The sequence below is a fragment of the Dendrobium catenatum genome, unplaced genomic scaffold (genome assembly GCF_001605985.2).
Source record: "Dendrobium catenatum unplaced genomic scaffold, ASM160598v2 fragScaff_scaffold_55, whole genome shotgun sequence".
Taxonomy (NCBI): Eukaryota; Viridiplantae; Streptophyta; class Magnoliopsida; order Asparagales; family Orchidaceae; genus Dendrobium; species Dendrobium catenatum.
The window spans coordinates 169771-195927 of record NW_021318517.1 but is presented as its reverse complement, the minus strand read 5'-3'; the positions used below and the strand labels follow the sequence as shown (position 1 = coordinate 195927).

Genomic DNA, 26157 nt, shown 5'->3' with positions numbered 1-26157 from the left:
TCCAATCGATGCTTTGAATCTTTCAAATATTTTTTTTGTCCTTGATTTGGGCTTAGATTGGACCGAATTTGGTGTTAATGGGTTCGTCTTATTGAGATGCTCAATTTAACTATAAATTTGCAGAAATCAGAGTTTTAATGTAACCGAATTTAATTTTTAATTTAATTATTTTTGGGTAAATTAATTTTCAATTTCGATTTGCATCAATTTCGTGTCCGATTATGATGACTTCTGAATACATATAAAAAATATTTTAATTTCATCACATGACAATATAAAAGGTAAACTTTTTCTCGTACAATACGCATCTCAAAACCCACTTATGTTCACATGACAAAAATTATGTATATAAATTCTCTTTTTTAATTTTTATTCTCTTTGATAATTTGACAAATTTGCTTTTCTCATTCCTTTAATTAAAATGCAATCTATGCAATTTATGAATAATAAAAATTTTAAATATAAAATTTGGAGTAGATTTTACTTAATTTAAGGTTGTTCAAAATCAAACCAATTGATTTAGAGCCAAGCATATACTTGTTATAGGCTAATATGATTCTAATTTAGGCCATCTCCACCAACATAACTCAATTTTCACTAAAAAATACAGCAATATTTTAAAATGCAATAATACGTCTCCATTGAACTCTATTTTCTCATACTTTATTCTAACATAATTTTTGAATTAAAAAAAAAAAGCATGTGAACATCGCACTGTTCACCCTTACGCGAATGACGTTTATTTTGTCGATTAAATGAAGCAAACAAGCGACGCCAAGCGAGTGTTAGGCATTCGGCTGGAGACGCTCTTAGAGCGGTCTTCCATCTATGAATACAATATTTTAAAGTGATAATAAATAAATAAATAAATTTATTAAAATCCTCTTCGATAAATAATTGATTAAAATTTCAATTCAAATTACAATATTTTGATAAAAAATAAAAATTGATAATATTTAAATTAAATTAATAATTTTGAAATGTCAAAAATGATCATTGACATTGATATTACCATGAATCATAAGAGGAGATGACATCATAAGCTATCAGATAAGAAGTTAAGGGATGAGCTTTCAATCTTGCGATAGCGGGTCGTAGGAGAAGACCTTGGTAGCTTAACTTGTGAGATTGTGGTTTGAAAAATAAAAAGTCAACACCTTTGTAAAAAAAAAAAAAGAGGTAGAAGAATAAACAAAATATTTACTTTATTTAGCTTGATATACTATATCTACATAGTAGTGAAAAATTTTACTAAAAAAAGAAATATGTAGAAAATAAAAGTAAAATCGACTTCATCTAGGTGGCTTCAGGCCGATGAATGACATACAGATCAAAGTAAATTAAGGCTTCTTTTAGGACAGCTTTCTTGCAGCTTTTTAAAACAATTTTGTAATACTAAAAGATGTTTTAAGAAGCAGTAAAAAAACCGTCCCAAACGAAACCTTAGATTCTTAAACACTTTCTCATGATACATATTTTTAGTTTTTTTTCCCTATAATTCCATGATTTCCTATACTTAGAATGAGAAAAGAGTTTTAAAGATGAATATGATGCGCATAATTGGGAAGCAATAGGTAAAAAATTGGGGTATGCCAATGGAATATCCTAAAAAAATGGTGAGTTATAGTTAAACGTCTAGAATTATTTTTATAAATGTATTATAGATAGATTATGCATGTGTTAAATATACAAAGTTATATTAATACAAATATTTTATTTTATTTTATTTTAAATACTGACTCTTAGATAATTTTACATTTAGAATTGTATTATAACTATAAATCATCATTTGAGCTTCTACATAACCAGTGGTGGAGACGTAAATTTTATCATGGGGGCCTAAATTAAAATAGTTTTATTTGCTGTCTCATTACCGGAGTCAAGAGAAGCTGTAAGATCAAAATTAATAATGCAAATAACATGGTATTTAGAACTTAGAAGATATAAATATCTGTCACGGGCGGTCTCCGTTTAGGAACGAGAGATGAGCAAAAAGGAAAATGAGCGTTATGCTCGAGATCGTGAGTCGCGAGTGGTGAGAGATGAACAAAGCGGAAAACGAAGCAGACCGTTTGGGTCGAGGGCTAAAATTTACTCAAGATTCTTTAAAATATTTTCATTTCAGCTAATTTAAGTGAGTTTCAAATTCAATCATTTTAATATAATTTCAACTAAAATTTACTCGATATTGAATGGACTGCCGATGATCATGGATCGTTTATTGAGCATTTGAATATCTTAATGATATCAAAATTTGACAATCTTGGGCTTGTTGGATTCATCTCGTCGAGCCACTCGATTCATGTTTAAGCATGTCATATTTGGAACCTGCTTGATAATCCAAATTATGGATTAAGCCATCCAAATGAGCTTCGGGTCTTTGATTTGGACTCGTTTGGGCTCGGTTGAGTCAAATTTGGTGTCGTTGGATTTGTATTTTTGAGACGTTCAATTTGACCGTATGTTTATTGAATTCGGAGTTCAGATGGTCTCCGATTTAATTTTTGAAACTTTCATATTAAATAATTGATTTTTTTATTTTTAGGGGAGTCACGTCCCCCCATGTATATAATTAAAATTATCTCCGAATAAAGTTTTATTTTATTGTTTAATTTTATCTTGTTATTGTATTTTCTCTAACTTCTATTATATTTAATTGACATTTTTAGTTTTTCAATTATTTTGCAAGCAAATATTCTTTAACTCAAAAAATTGTTTTATTTCATTTAATTTTAGATTTTTTCCATATATATATATATATTTCATTTAATTGGATATTAAAATACATAATTTAAATTTTTTGATTAACAATTTTTTAATATGAATAAATTATATTAAAGTTTTCTTATACATTTTAAAATTATGAAGTTATTTAATTTCAGTTTTTTCTCATGTACATTTAATTTGACTGTGATTATACATTTAAATAAATATCATTAAAATTTAGTTTGAAATTTGCAATATACGTCAGAATTAAATATGTATATATATTTTTGAATATTTGATGCAGAAGAGCAGATCCCAAAAATTTCCAAATGCCACTCTCTCGTTCGCGCTGAAAACGTCGAAATAAAAAAGAGCCGATTTTTTTCTCTCGAATTTCCAACACCTCAGTTCTTCCTCCTCTGATATCTCCAACCACCTATTTCCGGCGAGTCCACTCGCAAAGAAGCAGTTTTTTTTTTTTTAGTGATGCTCTCTTTATTATAATCTTACAAAGCCAAGTTCTCTGCATCTCAGACGCGGTTTGGCGTTCCCGATTCCTCATTAATACCAACTTTCAAAATCTCTCTCTCTCTCTCTCTCTCTCTCTGAAGGGAAGTAAAGATTGAATGCACTGAGCTTTCAAAAAATCAGCTAACTTGGCCTCCTGCAATGCGGGAAAGCCGTCAGCCACGGTGGCGCTGAGTTGGATCACCGCCCGATCACCACGATGCCTCTCCTAGTCATCCTTCTTGCTCTCACCGCCTTCCTTCCTGTCAGCGCAGGCCAAACTATCTCCTCTTCCACTGATCTCGCCGCTCTCTACAGCTTGCGCGCCTCTCTCTCCCTCCGCGCACGCGACTGGCCACGTGGCGCCGACCCATGCTCAAGTTGGACTGGCGTTGGCTGCGACGCTTCCGGTCATGTGATCTCTCTCAACCTGCACGGCCTTCGTCGAACCCGGCTCGGTCGCATGAATCCCCGATTCGCCGTCGACGGGCTTAATAATCTCTCCTTTCTCACCTCCTTCAACGCCACCGGCTTTTCCCTCCCCGGCCCAATACCGTTCTCGTTCGGTCGCTTGAACCCCGAACTCGCCGTCGTTGACCTCAGCCACGCGTCTGTCTCCGGCGAAATACCCTCATCCCTCGGAAACCTCTCTTTACTTGTTTCGCTGGATTTGAGCTCTAATTTACTGATCGGATCTTTGCCTGATAGTTTGAAGAACTTAAAAAGCTTGAAAAATTTGAACTTCGGTAGCAATTTACTAACTGGTTCTATAAAGGGTGAATTTTTCTCAAGTCTTTCGAAGCTGGAATCAGTTGCATTGTCCCGGAATAAATTCTCTGGTTTGATTCCTGGTTCTGTTTTCTCTTTGCCAGAGATAAAGTTTCTTGATGTTTCATACAATAATTTCACTGGGAATCTGCCAGATTTCTCTGTGGCAAATTTTAGTCACACCGGTATTGAAGTTGATCTGTCGCATAATCTTTTGTATGGTTCAATCACTTCCCAGTTTTCTATCCTGTCATCAAGATTCAATTTTGTAGATATATCTAACAATTATTTTCAAGGTTCAGCACCGTTTGACAAAAATAGTAGACATATCTCTATTGCTTCTAATTGCTTTCTAAATGATTCAAGCCAGAGAAGCACAACTGAGTGTGAGCAATTCTACCGTGAGAGAGGCATACCTTATGACGGAAAAGTGAATTCGAAGAGCAAGAAGACATGGAAATATATTTTGATCGCAGTTGTTTGTGGAACTGCTCTCCTTGTATTCATTTTAACTTCGATTGTGCTGTTTATACTGCAATGTAGAGTTCATTCAGCTGGGCAGGAGATGAATGTGGATGCTGTTGCCACTTATACTCATGACGGAGGCCCGGCTCAGCCTTCTCAGTTATCTTTCAAATCGCCTAATACTGGAGAGGTCTTCACATATGAGCAGCTGGCCTTCGCAACCTCAAATTTTAGTGAGGATAACCTCATCAAGCAAGGTCATTCAGGTGATCTGTACAATGGAGTTTTGGAAGATGGGAGTCCAGTAGTTGTGAAAAGGATAGATATGAACAATGTGAGGAAGGAAGATTATTTGGTTGAATTGGATTTGTTTGGTAGATCTTCGCACGAGAGATTGATTAGCCTTTTGGGGCATTGCCTGCAGAATGAGAATGAGAAGTTCCTGGTTTATAGACAAATGCCACATCGCGACTTGTCTAATGCCCTTTACAGAAAGGCTGAGTCGGAAGATGATGGATTGCAGTCATTGGATTGGATAACCAGGTTGAAGATTGCAATAGGTGTGGCTGAAGCTCTTTGTCATCTGCATTTTGAGTTTACACCACCATTAGTTCATAGGTAACTTTTCATTTAGTTAAGTCTTCAAGTTCTTAATTTTACTGGTTTTTTCACCATAAATCCAAATACATGCATGTTAATGATTTAGTTTCTGCAAAATTTATGTTATTTAGGGTTAAATAATTATAGTTTTCTAGGACAGTTTCTTTTCAAAGCTGCAGCTGTCATTGTCTGTAGAGAAGTTAATTCTTTATTGTTTTTATTGCTTCAGATGAAAATTCACTGCCAATGGAATGAAACATGTGAAAATTCTAAATAGGAAGCTCAAAAACCACATAGTGGCTGTAATGTTAGGCTATGCTTTACAACCTTCATTGCCTGTTGTTGTCATTTTCTTTCTTTTTTATTGTTGTTTTTTGCTCTCAGGTTTTTCAGGTAGGCCTTGCCGTTATGTCACTTTGTAAATCTATGCAACTTGAATATTCTCTTAGTCACTGCAAATGATGGAAATATATTATGATATCCTCAAACATATGCTGAATATTTGTTTGCTTGATCAAATATATAGCATTTAGTTAGTCTACCATTAGGGGCGGATCCCCCTTTGACTCACTAAATGCTATATATGAATAAAAAAATTATTTAATTCATAATTCATTAGGTAATGTGTTTCCCTCTATCTATTTTTTAATCTTTATTACAAGTAATTTGTTTTAAGGGCGCTGCCCCCTTGGACCTCCGACATGCTGTGATGGATTATTTGGTAGCCATTTTTCAAAAACTAGTTGTTCAAATGAGAAATATATCTAGTTGTTTACCAACTTTTTCCTTGGAATGCAGAGATATCCAAGCCAGTAGTATTCTTCTTGATGATAAATTTGAGGTGCGGCTTGGAAGCTTGAGCTATGTATGTGCTGAAGAAGGAGATGACCATCAGAGTGTCATATCGAGATTATTTCGGTTTTCACAGTAAGTTTCCCCTTCGGTTGCTATGCTGATAGCTAAATTCTACAAATCATTCTGATTGAATGATTTTTCAATTATTTTGTTATATCTTTTAACTACATTTTGTGTCTTATTCTGAAAAGAGATATCTAATTGCTTGTCCAAATACACAACACTTTAAGCCGAAGGATATTTTGTGAAAATCTCCAAAGCATGGCTTATGAAACTCTAAAAGAATCATCCTTATTTTATAGCCGCACTACTTGCACAAGAGATGAAGGATCCTTCACATGGATCAACGTTTTTTTATGAAAGCAAATCTCCTATAAGATCTACCATTGCTCTCATAGAATCTGGTTATCAATCCAAATTCTAAGGTCTGATGAAATCCTTCCATCAAACATATAATATTTCAAAGCATATTCTCCTTCTATCCTTATATTAAAAGCATTTGTAAGCTAAACCACATAAGTTCATGCCAAAGCATAATAGAAAAGGAGTATTATTCAATAAATGCTCTTTTATTTTCTCTATTGTGATAGATTAACACATCTTAATCCTCTCCAACCAAAAGAAAAGGAGTATTATTCAATAAATGCTGTTTTTTTTCCCTCTATTGTGACAGATTAACACATCTTAGCCCTCTCAAACCAGAAGAAGTGGTTTCAAATAGCAACATTTCCCACTTAAAAATGCATGCCAGTATGCTACATGCTGATAGGCTTCGTTTGGTTCTTCCTCTCTTTTTGTAAGATGTAGTTTTATAAATAATGATTAAGAGAATGGAGTTTTTTAACGGAGAAGCAAATATTAAAAAGCTTCTCAAAACTGTAGAAAAATGAAGTTCCCTAAAAAACATTTCTATAGAAGCGTCCCATCCAAACAGTTTTTTTTTTCTCCTTTTCTAAACAGAAAGGGAAAAAAAATGAGGGCTTATTTCATCTAAACAGCTTGTTCCTCGAAGTAGAAGAAATTTGCCAATTTTACTGCTGCAATATAGTCAATATTCCCCTTACTTGGAAAAGTTATTCTGTGTGGTCACTAGACGGCGTGCGGAGGCAAATTAGAGCACGCCACGTCACTTTTTTGCTGTGTATTAGTCATTTTTTTGTTGTGTATAAGTCATATGTACTAGGTGACGTGACGCGCTTTGATTCGCCTCTGAACGATCCGGTGACTGCACAGAATAATTTCTCTCTTACTTGAGACTATCTTCTCAAGCCTTCCTTTTTGTGTTAAACAAATCACAAGCCACTATTTAATATAAGTCTGCTAGTATATCTTCTATTCTTTTTTTTTTATCCTCAATCTCACCTGTTCAATTTTCTAATTTATGTTTTCTGAATCTCACACTGACAAATTCAAGTTATTATTATTATTTTTGCAAAAAACAAATTTCATTTAATGTTATGATCTTTCTGATTTGCAGGACATCCGAGCAAAATGCCCCAGGTATGCATAATTGTCTGAAATCCTATCACCCTGAACTGCCAGTCTAATTCGCAAGCTTCCTTACCTGATTCTATTCTTTCTGCAGGCTTGCCAGTAGCCTCATGTTCTTATGATATATACTGCTTTGGCAAGGTTCTGCTTGAGCTTGTCACAGGCAAACTAGGCATAAGTGCCTCCAATGGCGCTTCAACAAATGATTGGCTTGAGCAAACTCTACAATACATTGACATCAATAAAAAAGATCTCATTACAAAAATTATAGATCCATCACTCATAATTTACGAAGATCTCTTGGAGGAGGTGTGGGCGATGTCAATCATAGCGAGATCCTGCCTCAATCCTAAGCCTTCTAAACGCCCCAACATGAAATACATTCGTAAAGCGCTCGAGAATCCATTGAAAGTGGTTAGAGACGATAGCAATTCAGATTCAACAAGATTTGGAGGTTCTTCATCGCGAAGATCATGGAATGTCTTTGGGAGTTGGCGGCATAGTTTGAGAGATATAGCTTCAGGCTCGGTGCCGCCAAGGAATGGTGGAGAGTTCTCCTCCTCTCGCAGGAGACTGCCTAAAGAGATTGTACCTGAACCACTTGGCATGGAGTATTTAGATTGAGATGTTTTTTTGAATTTTTTGACTGGAAATTCTTTGCAGGCTCCCTATTTGTGTGCCTGGATGTAATCAGCAGCTGGGGCATGCAGGCTTTAGTTCTGCTTGTCTTAAAGAGCTCGGATTTGATTTGATTAAAGATTAATTCTTTATCCTTTATTCTATGTCTGTTAGTCTGTAGAGGCTGGAAAAAGTTGTTCTTGGATTTTCTGATTGGATTCTTAAAACTAAATAAAAAAAACACAGTTTTGATCAGAAATCAACAACCTAGCCCTCACACTCGGCCCTCCTTTTTTCCTGCTCTCTCTTCCCCTTTTGCTCCGATTATAAACCTCCCATCCATTTAAGGCCTCAGTGCCTAAGCCTCTTCTACGAGGCACCATGAACCTCGCCAAGTTTCCCCCTCTAGGCCCTTCTGCTTCTACCACCATCCATGTTGTGATCATTCCACAAAGACTCACACAAACAGACCTCCTTGCCCCTACTAGGGGTGTAAACGGAGTTAAGCTCAAGTCATCACCTCTGGTTTGAGCATTATTATTTGAGCTCAAGTTTTATAACATCAGCTCGAGCTTTATTATACGAGTTAGAGCCGGCTCATTTGTTAGCTCATTTATTATGAAAGAAAGAAAATGATTATGATTCAAGTAATATTTATAATAGAATGATGAAAGGAATGAAAAAGTAAAAGAAAAATAATGAAGAATCACGTAATATAAAAAAAATAAGATATATTTTTTATAATTTTGTAATTAAAATTCTCAAGGCTAATATATTTTATCATGATGCCTGCAAGCATCATAGTACATATTCATATTCTATTTAACAACCTAGTATAGCATGTATGCATATTCTATCATTATCAAATTAGAATGTGTACTAGATTAGGATCTTGTAATTACTATACATGTCTTGTATTTTAGAAGCCGGTTATGTATGTATTTCACTAATCATAGAACAGTGCATGTCTTATCTATTTAGACATGTCAAAATGCATACCATGTCACATGAGACTTGCTATGAGTGTCTGATAAACCTATCTGAATAAAATGAACGTACTTTTAATGAGGGCTTACATGTATTGTTCATACTCATTTCATACAAAAAATTATATATGCAGATTGAACCGTTAAGAACTCATTATGATCATACAGACTTATTTAGAATGAACATTTTTACAACTAGGGGTGTCAATTCGGGTCAATAGGTCGGGTTCGGGTCAAATCCGAAACTGACCCAGCACTGTTCGGGTCAATCCGAACCCGACCTGATTCGGGTCCGGGTCAACCCGTCGACACGAATGACCCAAAGTTCACCTAAAATTACTAGTTTTCGGTCAATATTCAATTTCCGGGTCAAAATTGGGTCAAAAACGGGTCAATCTTGGGTTTTCGAGTCAAATAGGAGTTTCCGTGTCAATTTCGGGTCAATTTCGAGTCATTTTTGGGTTATTGGGTCAACTCGAACCCGACCCGATTTTTAAAACGAGTTGATTTGTTGAACCCGAACCCGACCCATTTCGGGTCCGGGTTGACCTTAACCCGGATTTTTTTGGGTCGGATTTGGATCATGTTTCGGGTCACGTCAAAATTGACACCCCTATGTACAACCTATCAAAACTTACACTCTGAAAACTTGTTAAATCAAAAGTAATAGCATTTTTATTAGATTCAGGAGAGAGAAAATTGCATAAAGCAAAATCCTATAATAAGTCATTTTTATTTTCACATGAAATAAGTAAACATAAAATTAATTTCATTTTTAAAAAAAGAATTTTCTTGGTTTAATTAGACAAGGCCAAGTGGATTATTGTTCTGAGTTTGCATGCATTCAATTGGACAACCAAATTAAAAATATTATCTTTATTTTATAAATATATTTATATATTTTTATTTTAATAATATATTATTATTCTCTCTTCATAATAAATCTAAAATATTTTAAAAATTTAAAATAAGATATCTAACACCATTGTCAAGAATCGAGTCAAGCTATATTGACAAATGTAGACCTGAAATACTGTTTTGAAATAATCAAATTCCAATTAACAAAACCAAAACGACAACGAAGAAATATTAATATTAAAGAACTACAAAACCACTCAGTAAACATAAATCTCAAATTGTTTTTAACATTTGGTGACCCATCAAAATGAGATTTTTTATAAATATAATTATAAAGTTGCTGTAGATCGAGAAAATAATTTTTTAAAAATAAAAAAATTGTGACGTTTAAAAAGTGAAACAATAAGAAACTCTCACATGCAAAGTCTTAGACAAATAGTTGTATTTTATTTAATTATTGATCTTAGATTTGATTTAGGCTTGATATGTCATCAAAAAATTATCTTGATCAGGCATGAATCTCGATGCAAAATCAAGTTGGAAACTTCCAAAATTAAAATTGGGACCATCCGAACTCCAATTTCAGCAAACTTATAGTTGAACAGAGCGTCTCAAGAATACAAACCCAACGATATCAAATCCAACCAAATCCGAACCCAAACGGGTCCAAAGCAAGAGTTAGAAACGCTGTTGGAAGCTTCGAACCACACTTTGGATTACCAAACGGTTTCCAAACATAACATTCTTATAGTCAAATTGCGGGGCTCGACGAGACGAATCCAACGAACCCAAGATCACTAAAATCCGACCTCACTAAGACATTCAAATGTCCATCAAACGGTCCATGATCAAGGGATTCAACATCAGCTATCCATCCAACCACTCCCCATTTACCCTTGATCTCTCACCTATTTACGGGTCATGCCACTCCAAAAATCTATGAATAGATCACTCATTTCTCTTGAAGAGGGATCGAAACAAGAATAGAAGAAGAGAAGAGAAGAGAAGGAACAAGCTCCTCCTCGACCACCGCCTGAGTTCCGCTGGACCACCTCCTGACGTCGTTCTACCGGACCACCACCTGAGGCTCTCTCCTTCACTGGACCATCTTTTGAGGCCCTCTCCTTCAATTCGCCGGACCACCACTTGAGACCCTCGATTTCACCGAACCATCACTTGAGGCTCTCGCCTTCGCTGGACCACCACCTAAGGCCTTCACCCTCACCGGACCACCGCCGGAGGCTCTCTCCTTTGCCGAACCACCGCTTGAGCCCATCGCCTTCACCGGACCACCACTTGAGGCCCTCGCCTTCGCCAGACAACCACTTGAAGCCCTCGCCCTCGCCAAATCACAACCTAAGGGCCTGAACTCCGCCAGATCACCACCTAAGGGCCTGAACTCCGCCAGAGCACTACTTGTGGCTCTAAACTCCGTCAGACCATCAACTGACACCAGAATTCTTCCAAGTCACTATTAGACTACTAACTCACTCCCCAACTTCCAAGTGAGGCTATATTTAACACTAGAATTCAAACATACGGTTGACATTTATAATTTGATCGCCCTTTGGGACGAGTCAGCCCACTGTACTCAATTCAAATTCTAGTTAAAACTTTTCAACTGGGCTATGCCCCATGGGTTTTCCCCTTTCTAGGGGTTTCCACGTAAAAAATCTTGTGTTCTCTAGTGTGAGCTAAATATCCGTGCAATAGGAAAACTTCTTATGATAAACCTAAGGTGGTTGATCTTAGGACTTTTTTCTAGATCTTATATTGTATGGCAATACAATCTAGATCATTTAGATGTCCATCATATTCAAATTCGCTTCCAGATTGAAACAGACCATACATATGTATTCTCTAGGTAGTGTTATTATGTTATTAGTTTGCACATGCATCTATTAAAATGAACCTCCACTTTGATGTTAATAAAAGACTCTCATTTTCCATTTGGATTTCCTTCCGAAATATTAAGGTTCAATTGAGTAATCACCATATCCTTTATTCCTTAAGACAAGATTTGGTAAACCTTTGAAAGTTGTTGTTCATGCTTCACACTTCTAGGGTAATGTGAAATTGACGCTACTTAAATACTTTGAAAAGAGAAGTTTCAATTAGTCATAAAACAATGGCTGCTAAAAAATTGCACTATTTAAGAATTACGTCTTTTATTAAATACTAACGAGTAAATAATATATAAAATATAAAAATGCACAAGATATGAAGTGAAATCAAAATATTTTAATAATAAGACAGCATGAATACAACAATATACGAGTTTGCTGGGGGTCCAAGGGGGGGCTGCCCCCTGGCAGGGTTCGACCTGACAGGTCAGGTCGCGGGGTCAAGGGACAACACCCATGTGGGGGTTTTCGGGGGCAGCGCCCCCGGAAAGAATTTTTTTTGTAAGAGTGATAATGATGACCTTAGCGAGGTGGGTCTCTTGGTCATAACGAGGTGGGTCTCTTGGATGATGACCTTATACATGTCATTTATTATGATATCTAATGCACCATTCTCAGTCTCTTACTAAAATATCTACTTGTGATGATCATCCGAAAAACATAAAAGATTAGGTGATTAGTAGCAAACACAACAAGCTCAAAGACAAAAGGAAAATTAAAGACTTCTCCCCCAAAAAGATATACTAGGAACAATGCTAGATGTAAAACTAGTATGGATTAATAATTAAAGCTATGATTTGGAATATTGGAGATGTCTACAAAATGACAATCAGAAAAAGACTTAAAAACTTTTTATTATGAAGAAATACAAAAATAAAGAAGATAAGGCACTTCTAGCACCCTAAAAGTACATCTTTCCATTCACACTTAGATGCATATGCTTCTTATTACAATCAATTTTAGCATAATACTTGTTCAACCAATCCATTCCAACCCATGGTTTTTCTCATTTCTAGGGGTTTTCACGTAAAAAATCTTATGTTCTCTATGTATGAGCTGGATATCCGTGCAACGCTAAGACGTAAAATTACAACTATATCGCCGCATATATTCTAGCCCGCAACAAAAATGATAATAACTTTTACTTCATAATCTTCTTATTTTTATATTTTTATTACATTTTTTTACTTTTTCTAATTTTTTTTAATTTTTAATTTTTATTTTTTTATTCTTATTTTACTTCATAGCCATTTTAAAGAAAGTGGTAAAGTGAGGATTGAGTTTAATAAAAAAAAATAAAATTGATAATTAAATATAATGTATTACTTTATTTTGTTATTAATTTATTGCTTATTTTATAATACATTCAATCCACTTTTAATTTATATAGAGAGTTAAAAAAACGTAGTAATTGAACAAGGTGTTGATGATGATAGCGATATAGAATTCGAGGATGATATAATTATTACATACGAAAGTTATTATGAAGAATATGAAAGTAAAGATAAAGCCGTCGTGAATCCTAATCCTTATAGTTTATATAATTTTAAATGAATATTTACTTTGAACGTTGGTTCAAACTTCTATTTTATAGTAACATTTAATATTGAAATTTGTTGTATATATCTTTATGATGATGAGTCAAATAAATAATTTGATGCTTTATTTATTTTTATCATTTTTATGAATTATTTATAAGTAAATCATTTTTTTATTTTTTTTATTACACCTGCCTAGATCTGCCTTGAGGCGCTGCTAAGACAAAACGCCTCGATTCTTGATTTCCCTTTTTTAAACCTTGATCTCCATATTTATTTTGCATTTTAATTGATGGTCTTATCTAGTGTAGGTTTGGATAATGTTTATTTAGACATTACAATATGCAATTTTATCTCTCATCTTGTCTATGATGATAATCTCATTGTATTTAGAAAAGTCATATTATTCAATCTGCAATCCCTCAAGAGCTTATTGGTTCAGCTCTCTATTGTCTGTGGTTTGAACATTAACCACAATATTTTCTTCTCAAAATACATTACTAACAGACACCTTTTGAGTTTCCATTGTTATTAGATAGAAGATTGTTTAAGACTTTCAATTTATTTTTATTTAAATTTCTCTTCTCCTAGATAGTTGGAAAACAAAAATTCTCTCTTTTGACATCAAATTTATCATTTGGAACTCAATAGTTTGTTGGATTAGAATTGGTTGTCCTTAAGAGTTCAAAAATTTTGAACAAGCTGTCTTAGATTCATGCTTCACATAGATCATTGTATTCTATATCGTTATTGGTGTCAGGCATATGATCAATGGCTTCTAGATTACTATAAAATGATGATGTGATGCTCTAAATATAGAAAGGAAAATGATTTTCTAAATGGACAAAATTGGCAGCAAGTTCAACAAGAATTTAAGTTCCACTTCAAATGTTGTCCTACACAAACATAGCTCCATGCGGATGCGCTTGTTTACTTTTGTTGCGATCTATATAGAGTTAGCTATGTATTGCTATGCATGATTATGCTCCTAGATATTATGTTAGTTTCTAATATTATTTTTTATGTAATGTTAATTTATAATAGCTCCTCAATGAGAATGTTTATTAATTAATGTTACTTCTAGTTGTTCATAAATTTTTTCTAATTACACAATAAAATCAGGATTTATCATATTTTGATTTATGTATTAATCATTTCTCTAGACAATTAGTACTGATTGAAGTTCATAGTTAGCTTATAATGTCATCATAATTAAAGTCTTCATCATCAAGGCAATCTCTTTCAATGCAAGCTCTTCTCCCAGACATCTCCTCCTCCCCATGCCAAATGGCATCATCATCATCGTCATCTTCTACCCTTCTTCTTCCTTCACATTTTGAAATCTTTCGGGAAGAAATTTGGTCGGTTCAGACCAAGGCGTAGGATCTCTATGAATTTTATGAACATTTAAGATATTCATGCTCCTACTATTAAAGTTAAATAATCTCCTGCTCTTTAAAAATTGGCCTACCCAGTGGCGCTTTTTGTTCTGTTTGGTCCGCTATCATCTAATTAGGCAACTACTAAATTATTTTATGAAATTATATAACATCCCACTAGTTAGAAATTTAAATCATCGTGACCCGCCCAATTTGTTCTCCATGTGGCGAACTGGAGAACATAAAGCCACGTGGAAGGCGGTAGTGTAAACACCGATTTTTTTTTTTAATTAGATCCCTGTTACCAGGGCAAACATTGGCGTGGATTCATCCTAGTTGTACAACATAAACCTCATCATCACAGCCGTTGATGTTTGAATAAATTGAGATGGATCTCTCCATCAGTTGAGTAACTTCGTCCTCTTTTGTTTCTTCCTCTACCTCTTTCTACAGTTCTTTGGCGGCTTTAGCAATGCAAATGACCTTTCAATAAGAGCACAGGTTGATATGGCAGGCTACAGGAAGATTTCATTAGCTGAAATGGCTGCACGGATTGATCCTGGCAGCAGGGAGATTGCTGCTATTGCTCGAAAGGCTCGGTTAGTGGCATCAGCTTGCTCAGTGGGTAATGATCTCTGCAATCGAGCTGCTTGCCGGTCGAAACTTGGACAATGGGAAAAGGCCATTGAAGATTGCAATGTTGTTCTTAATTTGCGCCCCAAGTACAGCAAGGCTCGGCTAAGGAGGCTTATTATATTAACGAGACTTGATGATCATGTATGGGTTGGTGGATGATGCTTTCTGTTTTAATGGTATAAGATCTGATTTGATTTGTGTTATAGAGAAACATATATAGTTGATCTATATGTCAATGTTGGTGATGTTCTATTGTTTACAGTTGTTTGATACTTTGTAATCCCGGCCTTTGTCATGTTGGGTGCGCTCGCATGGCAGGCCAACTATCTTTAATAAAATTATTTTTTTTGTGTGAGTGGGAGATCGTACGGGGTGATTCTACACCCTGGGTTCTCCCGTGTGCTTCATCTCTTGGTTTTACTGTATTGGTTTTACAGTCTTGTTAAGCGAGTAGGGCATGAATGCTACCTAAGAATATCTTTTACCTTAAACTGCAATAAAATATTTACTGGATACTATCGATCTATATTTTTAACACACAGATGTTTTTAAGCAAAAAGTTGTGTGCTCTTTGAGCGCTCAAGATGTTCGGGCGATAGCGGGAACTTCTTACGAAAGAATGTTTGGTTGGAGATGGTTGTTTTAATATTGTTTCTATATTAGCATATTACTGAAAATTGATGAACTATATTCCAAAGCATAGATGATTGCTAACTTTTTTTTATTATCCTAACAGAGTATTCTCTACTTTATTTAATTTTGTATGGTGGTTGTCTACATTGTGTGATATATATGGTTGTTTCAGCTGTTATTGTGCTGCTTGTTTTAGCTCTCTGATCTTTTCGCATAAGGGGAAGTTTCTTCGGATCAACGTATATTGTAATTTTTGCAACTGTTTAATGTTTGAAGTTTGATGAAGAGCCTGAACTTTTTTTCATTTTATTTTGTAAGAATGTGTAAATTAACATTAAGGGTTGTCACTTCCTTATAAGCATACAATTAAGCACTGGAATTTATCTTGTTGGCTCGACTTGTGGTGGATCGGAAGCTCGACAAATTGTGGCTCGGGAGCTTGGAGGCTCGGAATGCATCGGCAACTTGTGCGGTTCGGAACCTCTGGAAATCAGAATGCATCGGCAACTTTTGGCGTCTCGGAAGCTCGGAAACTTGGAATGCATAAATAACTTGTGGCGGCTCGATAGGTCGGAAACTCAGAATGCATCAACAGCTTGGGGCGGCTTGGAAGCTCGGAATGCATCTAGTGGCGGCCCGATACAACACAATATTTAGCTTGAAGACAGTGGAGCATACAATTACGTTTGGATTTTATTTTGTTGCCTCATCATCAAAGAAACTAAGTGAAGTTTTATCTATTTCTTTCTTTCTATAGTGTGGTGAATTTATTGCACTGTTACGTACATTTATGAGTATTAGCTCGTTCATTGCTTTTTAATTTGTGCTCAGAAACTTACTGAAAGCTGTTTTGATAGAAATAATGCTTATTTTTTTCGTCTGTTCATTATTTTTTTCTTAATTGTTCAATGATACTGAGGAATTTCTTTTCTCTTTGTATTATATTTGGAGAATTTATCTGTGTTTTGCTGCAAAAGTTTCATTATATTTCTTAATTTTAATTGAGTCTTTTTGATCGTTTTTTTATTTAAATAAATGCAATTTTTTGTAACGAAACGATCAAGTTGTTCTTACATTTCAACGGACTCAAATCAAATATTATGCCTATCTAAATACATTCAGTGGAATCTCTCTCTCCTGCAAGGTTTTAGTGATATTCAAATGCTTACTAGTTTGAAACTATTCCTTTTAAAATATTTTATATATTTATGCAAATTTCGTAAATGGGCATTGTAAGTTATTTTTTATATACCATGCTTATTTTGTGAGGATGTCAATGTTAGTGAATTATTCACAAAGATTTGAGAGGTTGTAGATGCTCTAGGAATTCAAAATGGTTATGTATGATGGAAGATCATATTAAGGCTTCGTTTGGGACGATTTTTTTATTGCTTTCTAAAACGAAGTTTTAGTACAAAAATAAAAAAAATTTGTACTAAAACTCCGTTTTAAAAAGTAATAAAAAAGCCATCCCAAACGAACCCTAAGTGTTAAGCGTTTGTCTTTATATAAGTGTTATGTTTCTGGAAATGAACTTATTTTGTGTTTAAATTTTAATAATTTATTAAAAATGCGTATCTTTTAATTTTGCTACAATCTTTGATTGTGTATTTTTTAAATTTGTTGTCTTCCAAATCAAGTGGCTCCGTTTCATGCTTTATAATGGAGTGTCCACATGTACTAATCTCTCTTGTCAGGCTTTATAATGGCCTATGGTTCATACTCTAATAGTTTTTTTAAATGAATGATGCCTTTCACGTTACTATGTTAGAAGCATGTATGAAATGAAATAATCGATTAAAATAGTTAAAAAGTTTTTAAAATTAAACATGAAAGCAACAAAATTTTGTGCAATTGGTAAATGTAATAAAATATAAGGATAAATTAAATTGATTTAATGTTTTTTATTGAGTATATTTTGTTTTTAAATTACTTAGTGACATGGAGGGGAGAATATGGAAAACCTACACTATTAATGTTTTATTGAGATTTAGCATCGAAATTGTGATGAACTTGGTCTTTAAGCTCTAAATGGAAAGAGCGCTCAAAATTTTGTTGGCTGCTACCATTCAGAAATTTGGGAGGATGGTGGTTCGTTTCCACCATGGAGGTATAGAGATTTGGTTGTTTCAAGACAAGTTTATTCACTCATGTATTTAGTATTCTATATGAGCGAAGTTCGAGTATTTCCACCATTAAAAAAAAAAAAAAAGAATTATAATGGTCTTGTTTAATTTTGCTTGATTTCTACATCTTTTTATAGTAGAATCTTTGTTTTTTATAATTGTTCTTTTGAGCCAGAAATTAAGTTTTGAGCTTGGTAAAGTGGGTATGCAATATTTTATGTATCAGACTGCAGATGTTTGAGGTTAGGGGTGTGAGTCCAAGACTTGAGCTCAATTTGATAACGAGATGCAAGCTTGGGTTTTAGATAAAATTCGAGTTGAGCTTAAATTCTAGCTTGTTTAATATATATATATATATATATATATTCTTTGAGGATTAATATTTTCTTAGGTAAAAAATTGCTATATTTTACAGGTAACAATGTTAAGGTGTCATCCTAGTAATAGTTGAATCAACAGCAGTTGTAGGCTCATGTATACATTAATAGAATTCTTATGGTTCCTCTCTCTCTCTCCCTCTCTTAAGAGGAGCATCATCTTCCTCCCAAAAGTCATGCAGTTGGTATGTGAGGATTGCACTCAAGCTAGTGCGGATGTTCAAAGTGAATCTCGCAAGCAGGATCAGGGCCACGCTATGTCGCGTGTGGGTGTCGTGGGTTAGCAAGCACAAGGGCTATATATCATGATGGGCGCTACCGGACTATGAGAGAAGACTCGTGCACTAAGAGAGCAGGGCCCAAAGCATTGCTGCTCTAGGGGTCGTGGTATTGGTGTGCATGTGCACCTCTCTCTCTCTCTCTCTCTCTCTCTCTCTCTCTCAAGAGGAGCTTCATTTTCATCCCAAGAATCTTATATATATGCATGTGTTTATGCATCTTTTGCTTTAAATAATATTAATCTTAAATTTTAAGGTTTGATTATAATCAAGCAATTCTATTGGTGGATATTCTATTTTTGTAGGAAGCATATCAAGATTTGGAAATGAGAATCTTGACTGTCGTGTTAACGTCATTCTTCAAATCATTTCTTTACTGTCTTTTTATGCGTATAAAATAACCCTATCAAGAATTTTGCATATAAAGGTTGGCCTAATGCTTTCTTTTTTATAAAAACTTGCATTGAAAATGTGTTTTTTTCCCCCTATTTGCATTAATGTGTCTCTTTAAGGTTCTTTCGAAGATTTTTTCAACTCTTATACCAGGTTAAGATAAGAATGTCCGTTATTTCCATATTTATTTTGCATTGCAATTGATGGTCTTATCTACTGTAGGTTTGGATAATGTTTATTTAGGCATTACCATAGGCAATTTTCATATCTCGCATCTTTTCTATGCTTATAATCTCAATGTATTTAGAAAATCCACATCATTAATTATGCAATCCCTTAAGTGAACCACATTATTCAAGCATATAATTGTGAATTTTCATTCTTTATCATAAAAGTTCTCCCCCACCAATGAATGATAAGTGCCTAGATGAAGTAAAGTATAAGATAAGTCAGAAAAGTGAGTTTATTAGTATACTAGAAAAAAAAATAAACCTATACTCTTGCACCTTTATTTGGAGATTTTTCAACACTAACAATCTACTTTCTTGCTGGTGGAAACAAAAATATCTTTCATTATGGAAGCCTAATTTTTATCCTATTACTAATTATTGGAAAATGATTAGCTAATGCCTTGACACACAAAGTTTCAAATTAGATAAATTAAAGAAAAAACTTAGCTATCTTTGACGAGCTGCCTCTTGCAACTGGTTAAGGATGAAGCACTGTTCTCCCCATATTCGATTTCTGCACACTTAGGGATGGTCAATCTCTCTTTATTTGGCATTCGGATGTGCATCTTTAGGTTTTGGCTCGATCATTATGGACGATAAATTGCTGAATTGGGATATTTTTGGCTTTATGAGTCCAGTATTCTTCTTCTAATGCTTTTAATGTTTTTTACTTATTTTTTGTTGTATTTTTGTTCAGCTTAGTCATTCTCCAGCGATTCATTTTGTGTTTTTTACTGTATGCCTAGAGGTGTTTTTTGTTCTTTAAATTATTTTGTTATAGAATGAAAAATCTACATGTGCCCTCATTTATCCACAAAAGAAAGTAAAAATTCGCATATAAGGGATTTTGTTAAAAGAAATTGTTGAATAAATACAACTCAACATATAATTTAACTAAACTTTTTGTCAAAGTAGATATTCATAAGTATAACAGCATACAAATAATCTAAGGGCTTGTGTGAGAATATATTTATGCTTTGTTTGAGACAATTTTCTTATTATTTTTTAAACTTGTTTTTTAATAATTAAAAAAAAAGAAAATCATCACAATTTTTATTTGATTATTAATTTTTATTATTGTTTTGTTGTTTTGCAAAAATGTATGTGTGAAGTTATACTTCACAATCAAATTTATTAATATATGGGAGCTACAAGAAAATTGTTCTATTTTAAGAAAATATATATTTAAAATATTCATTGTATATTGATCCAATTTTAGGTAGGTTGTATCTTAGGTGCATTTATTCATAGTAGGTTCATTCTTCTATAAATAGAAGAGGTTGTAATATTGAAGGCCCATGAATACAAGAATTTGATTCATGTAGCTCCTCTCCCTCTTCTTTCGTCCCCCTCTCTCTCACATAAAAGAAGCTTCATCTTCATCCCATGAATCATATATATATAATCTAACAATCTACTTTCTTGTTGGTGGAAACAAAAATATGTTTCATTTCGGAAGCCTATTATTTATCCTATTACTAAATATTGGAAAATGATTAGCTAATGCCTTGAAACACAAAGTTTCAAATTAAATAAATTAAAGAAAAATCTTTGCTATCTTTGACGAGCTGCCTCTTGAAACTAGATAAGGTGAATCACTGTTCTTCTTGAACTCAATTTCTGCACACTCGGGGATGGTCAATCTCTCTTTATTTAGCAATCAGATGTGCATCTTTTGGGTTTTGGCGTGATCATTATGCTGGATGATATGTTGAATTGCGTCTAACCCGATCCCAAATGGGTCCAAATTGGGGGTCTGAACCACATTTGAAAATATCAAAGCATTATTTGAATGACAAAATGAAATCTAAATATGGCATGTTTATAGTCAATTCGAGCGGCTCGACAAGACGAATCCAATGAGCCCAAGACTGCTAAATTCCGACATCGTTAAGGCATTTAAATAGTTCAAAAACTTTCTATGATCAGGGAAATCAATACGAGCCATCCGATGGAGCACAACGAACCCGCCCCAGATCTTCTCTATATTTATGGGGTGTGCCACTCATGAAAATTTATAAAAAGACCCCTACTCTCTACATGAAGGGGACCTTTTGGTTAGAGATGGGAGAGAGCTCTAATGCTTTAGGAGCTTTAGCACCACCGCTAGCGAACCCCTATTGACTGTCGTCAGACCTTCAGCCCAATCGTTGCTGGAATTTAGCCCGACCATCGTTGGACCACCACTTGACCGCTAACTATCGTCGGATTTCAACCGGACCATCATCGGGCCACCGCGCGACGACTGACCACAGCCAAACTTCCACTGGATGGCGACCATCCCCGGACTTCCACCCAGCCGCCGATCACCTTCGGACTTTAGCCTGACCGTTGTCAGACCACCACTCTGCCACAGACCTCCGTCTTACTTCAACCCAATTGTCGTCGGACCACCGCCCAGTGTCGGACCATTGCTAGACTTCCACTAGGCCATTGATCATCGTCAGATTTCTACCTGACGCCAGACTTCTACTCGACACCGAACTTTTGCCCGTCGTCGCATTTCGTCGGACTTCTACCTGACGTCGAACTTCAGCCGATCACTGGACTTCTGACCTTCGTTTCTAGCCGACTACGATCCTTCCAATCTCCTTCACCAGACAATAGCTTGTTTAGCCCATCTACTCGGTTTGTCCAACATCCGTCGCCAGACAACGATCCTTTTGACCTCCGTCGCTAGATAATGGTACCTCCGTCGCCAGACATCGACCTTTCTGGTCACTATCACTCATCAACTACGGTTCTTCTGATCTCCATATCCAAATAACTGCTACGGCATTTTCGACCTCCGTCATTTACCAACTACGGTCCTTCCAACCTCCGTCGTCTGCCGATTACGGTGCTTCCAACCTCTTCTGCCAACTATGGTCCTTTCGACCTCCTCCGTCGACTACGGTCCCTCCGACCATCATCACCAGACTACGGTCTTTCCAACCTTCATCGCCCACTGATTACGGTCCTTATAACCTCCGTCGCCCGCCATCTACGGTCCCTTCGACCTCCCTCACCGGCTATGGTCCTTCCAACTTTTGTCGCCCGCTGACTACGATCCTTCTGACATCCTCTACCGACTACTATCCTTTCGACCTCCTCCACTGACTACGATCATTCCGACCTCCTCCACCGACTACAGTCCTTCCAACCACCGTCACTTGACTATGGTCTTTCCTACCTTCTTTACCTGCTGATTACGATCCTTCCAACCTTGTCGCCCGTCGTCTACAGTCCCTTCGACCTCCTTAGCTGACTACGATCATTCATATCTTCATTGCCAAATAATAGTCTTTCCGACCTCCGTCGCTAAACTACTGTCTTTCCGGCCTATGTCGCCTGCCGACTATGTTTCTGTCGATTAAATGAACATTTCAATACTAATTCTTCTAATTCCCACCATGTAATATGCTGCAACTATCTACATCAACCCAAAGCCTTCCCCCCATGAAAAGGCCTCATTTGTAACTGACTGCAAATAGTAGTTGATTGATTCAAATTGGGTCAGTTTCCACGTAAAAACTCTAGTGTCTCTTATGAATGTTGCACCCTTTCTATTTCATATGTATGTGTATAGGATCTTCGAACAACACTAAGAAGTCAAACTTTATATTTCTCTACCGCCACGAATATTCTGGGACACAATAATTATTATATTTATTTCAATATATTAATATGTTTTTGCTTTTGTTAATATTAATTATTATGAAATTCTGTACATTAGTTTTTTAATATTCAACTTTAAAAGTGTTTGAAATAATTTTTTTTCTATAAGGAGAAAATTTTGTAAATATATAGAGAACTTATAAAATTTTAATTATAATAGAATTTTTATAATACCATAAGAATCTTGAAAATAAATTTTAATTTAATTATTACTTTACTCTAATAATTAAGTTAAGTTAGATTTTAGAATTTAGATATGTTGATGATATGTAGATAATAATTAAATTCTAATTTCAATTTCAAAATTTTTATAAGACAATTTAACATTAATTATATTTTTAATATAATAATAATAATTAAATAAATTGTATATAATATATGCGTATTATTTTATCAAATTGTTATAATAATAAATTTTTTTATGATATAATATTTATTGCATTATATTAATATGTTTTTATTTTATTAATATTAATTATTATGAAATTTTATGCATTAGATTTTGAATATTAAATATTCAACTTTAAAAGAGTTTAACAAAATTTTTTGTTTTCTGCAAGTAAAAAAGTAAAAAACATGTTAGAGAAACATCCTACTGGTTTGAAACTTAAACAATCGTGTGATCCGCCCTATTTGTTCTCAACGTAAACACCGATTTTTTGTTAATTAGCGGGTTGTTACCAGGACAAACATTGGCGTGGATTCATCCTGGACGTACAACTTAAACCGCATTATCACAGCCGTTGATGTTTGAATAAATTGAGATGGTTCTCTCCATTAGTAACCTCGTCCACTTATGTTTCTTCCTCTACTTCTTTGTACAGTTCTTTAGCAATGCATATGACCTTTCAATAAGAGCACAAGTTGATATGGCCGGCTACAGGAAGATTTCATTAGCTCAAATGGCTGCACGGATTGATCTTGGCAGCAGGGAGATTGCTGCTATTGCTCGAAAGGCTCGGTCAGTGGCATTAGCTCGCTCAATGGGTAATGATCTCTTCAATCCTACTATGCAACCGAGCTGCTTGCCGGTCGAAACTTGGACAATGGGAAAATGCCATTGAAGATTGCAATGTTATTCTTAATACAGCAAGCCTCGGCTAAGGAGGGTAGATCTATTAACGATACTTGAGGATCATGTATGGGTTGGTGGATGATGCTTTCTGTTTTAATGGTGTAAGATCTGATTTGATTTGTGTTATAGAGAACATATATAGTTGATCTCTATGTCAATGTTGGTGATCATGTTATATTGTTTACAGATGTTTGATAATTTGTAATCCCGACCTTTGCCATGTTGGGTGCGCTCGCATGGCAGGCCAACTATCTTTAATAAAATTAATTTTTTTGTGGGAGTGGGAGATCGTACGGGGTGATTTTGCACCCTGGGTTCTCCCGTGTGCGTCGTCTCTTGGTTGTACTGTTTTATCTATTTCACATGTTTTGTGTTATATCCCTTGAGCTCATTTACTGGATGCGACGACATGGTATTTTCTAGTTTGGTTTACTGCTATTTTCAAATTTTCATCATTTAGCAGGGTATACCATCGCTCTATAACAATTAAAAGGTATATACAAGCCAGTTAAAACTATCTTGAAGGCATAGTTTACTTCTGGAGAGGTATCATTTATCCAACTATTTTTTATTACTAATATTTTATTGATTTTTAAATGGATTAATGTAATATTGCTCTATGAATGAACCAATTTAGAACAAATTTTATTGAAATCTTAAATGACTTTTTTGCTACGATGGATTTGAAAATGTCTGTGGACTTAATTTCAAAATTATTATTAATACTATTTTCTTAAACTTCAGTTTGCATGAATCCTAATTTTTATTGCAAAGTTCCTGAATTAAATTAAAAAGTCGTTCAGGCGATAGCGGCAACTTCTCACGGAAGAATGTTTGGTTGTAGATGTCTGTTTTAATATTGTTTCTATATTAACATATTACTGAAAATTGATGATCTATATTCCAAAGCATGGATGATTGCTAACTTTTTTTATTATCCTAACCGAATATTCTCTACTTTATCTAATTTTGTATGATGGCTCTCTACATTGTGTGATCTATATGGTTGTTTCAGCGGTTATTGTGCTGCTCGTCCATAATTTCTGCAACTATTTAATGTTTGAAGTTTAATGAAGGTACTGAACTTTTTTCAAGTTATTTTGTAAGAATGTGTAAATTAACATGAGTGGTTGTCACTTTCTTATAAGTATACAATTTAGCACTAAATTTTCTCTTCTTGGCCCAACTTGCGATGACTCGAAAGCTCGACAACTTGTTGCGGCTCGGAAGCTAGGAAATGCCGATTGCAGTACAACAAGGCTCGGCTAAGGAGGGCTGACTGCAATGTCAAGGTGAGCAGAACCTTTTATCCTTTGTCAGATGAATTTGTTTATCTCGAAGCTAAAGGCATGCCTTGCCTATGACTTCTTTGTACAGTTCTTTAGCAATGATCATATGACCTTTCAATAAGAGCACAGGTTGATATGGCCAGCTACAAAAAGATTTCATTAGCTCAAATGGCTGCGCGGATTGATCCTGGCAGCAGGGAGATTGCTGCTATTGCTCGAAAGGCTCGGTCAGTGGCATCAGCTCGCTCAATGGGTAATGATCTCTTCAAGGCCTCCAAATTTGAAGCACAGCAAGGCTCGGCTAAGGAGGCATCATCCTTGCCTATGGGATGATGCTTTCTGTTTTAATGGTATTAGATCTGATTCGATTTGTGTTATAGAGAAACATATATAGTTGATCTATATGTCAATGTTGGTGATGTTCTACTGTTTACAGATGTTTGATACTTTGTAATCCCGGCCTTTGCCATGTTGGGTGCGCTCGCATGGCAGGCCAACTATCTTTAATAAAATTATTTTTTTTGTGGGAGTGGGAGATCGTACGGGGTGATTCTACACCCTGGGTTCTCCCGTGTGTGTCGTCTCTTGGTTTTAATGTCTTGTTAAGCGAGTAGGGCATGAATGCTACCTAAGAACATCTTTTACATCAAACTGTAGTAAAATATTTAATAGATACTATCGATCTATATTTTTAACGCGCAGATTATTTTTTATGTATTCTTACGGAAGAATGTTTGGTTGGAGAAGGCTTCTTTAATATTGTTTCAATATTAACATATTACAGAAAA

General features: G+C 35.0%; 1 protein-coding gene across 1 annotated transcript; it reads left to right on the top strand.

Moving 5' to 3' along the window:
* The first annotated feature begins 3287 nt into the window (after positions 1 to 3287).
* LOC110113128 (probable LRR receptor-like serine/threonine-protein kinase At2g16250) lies at positions 3288 to 8167 on the top strand. The gene is made up of 4 exons (XM_028695025.1): positions 3288 to 5064; positions 5845 to 5973; positions 7379 to 7401; positions 7487 to 8167. Exons 1-4 carry the CDS (start codon positions 3434 to 3436, stop codon positions 8014 to 8016), a joined length of 2313 nt encoding a protein of 770 aa, XP_028550858.1. The 5' UTR covers positions 3288 to 3433; the 3' UTR covers positions 8017 to 8167.
* Positions 8168 to 26157: the final 17990 nt, after the last annotated feature.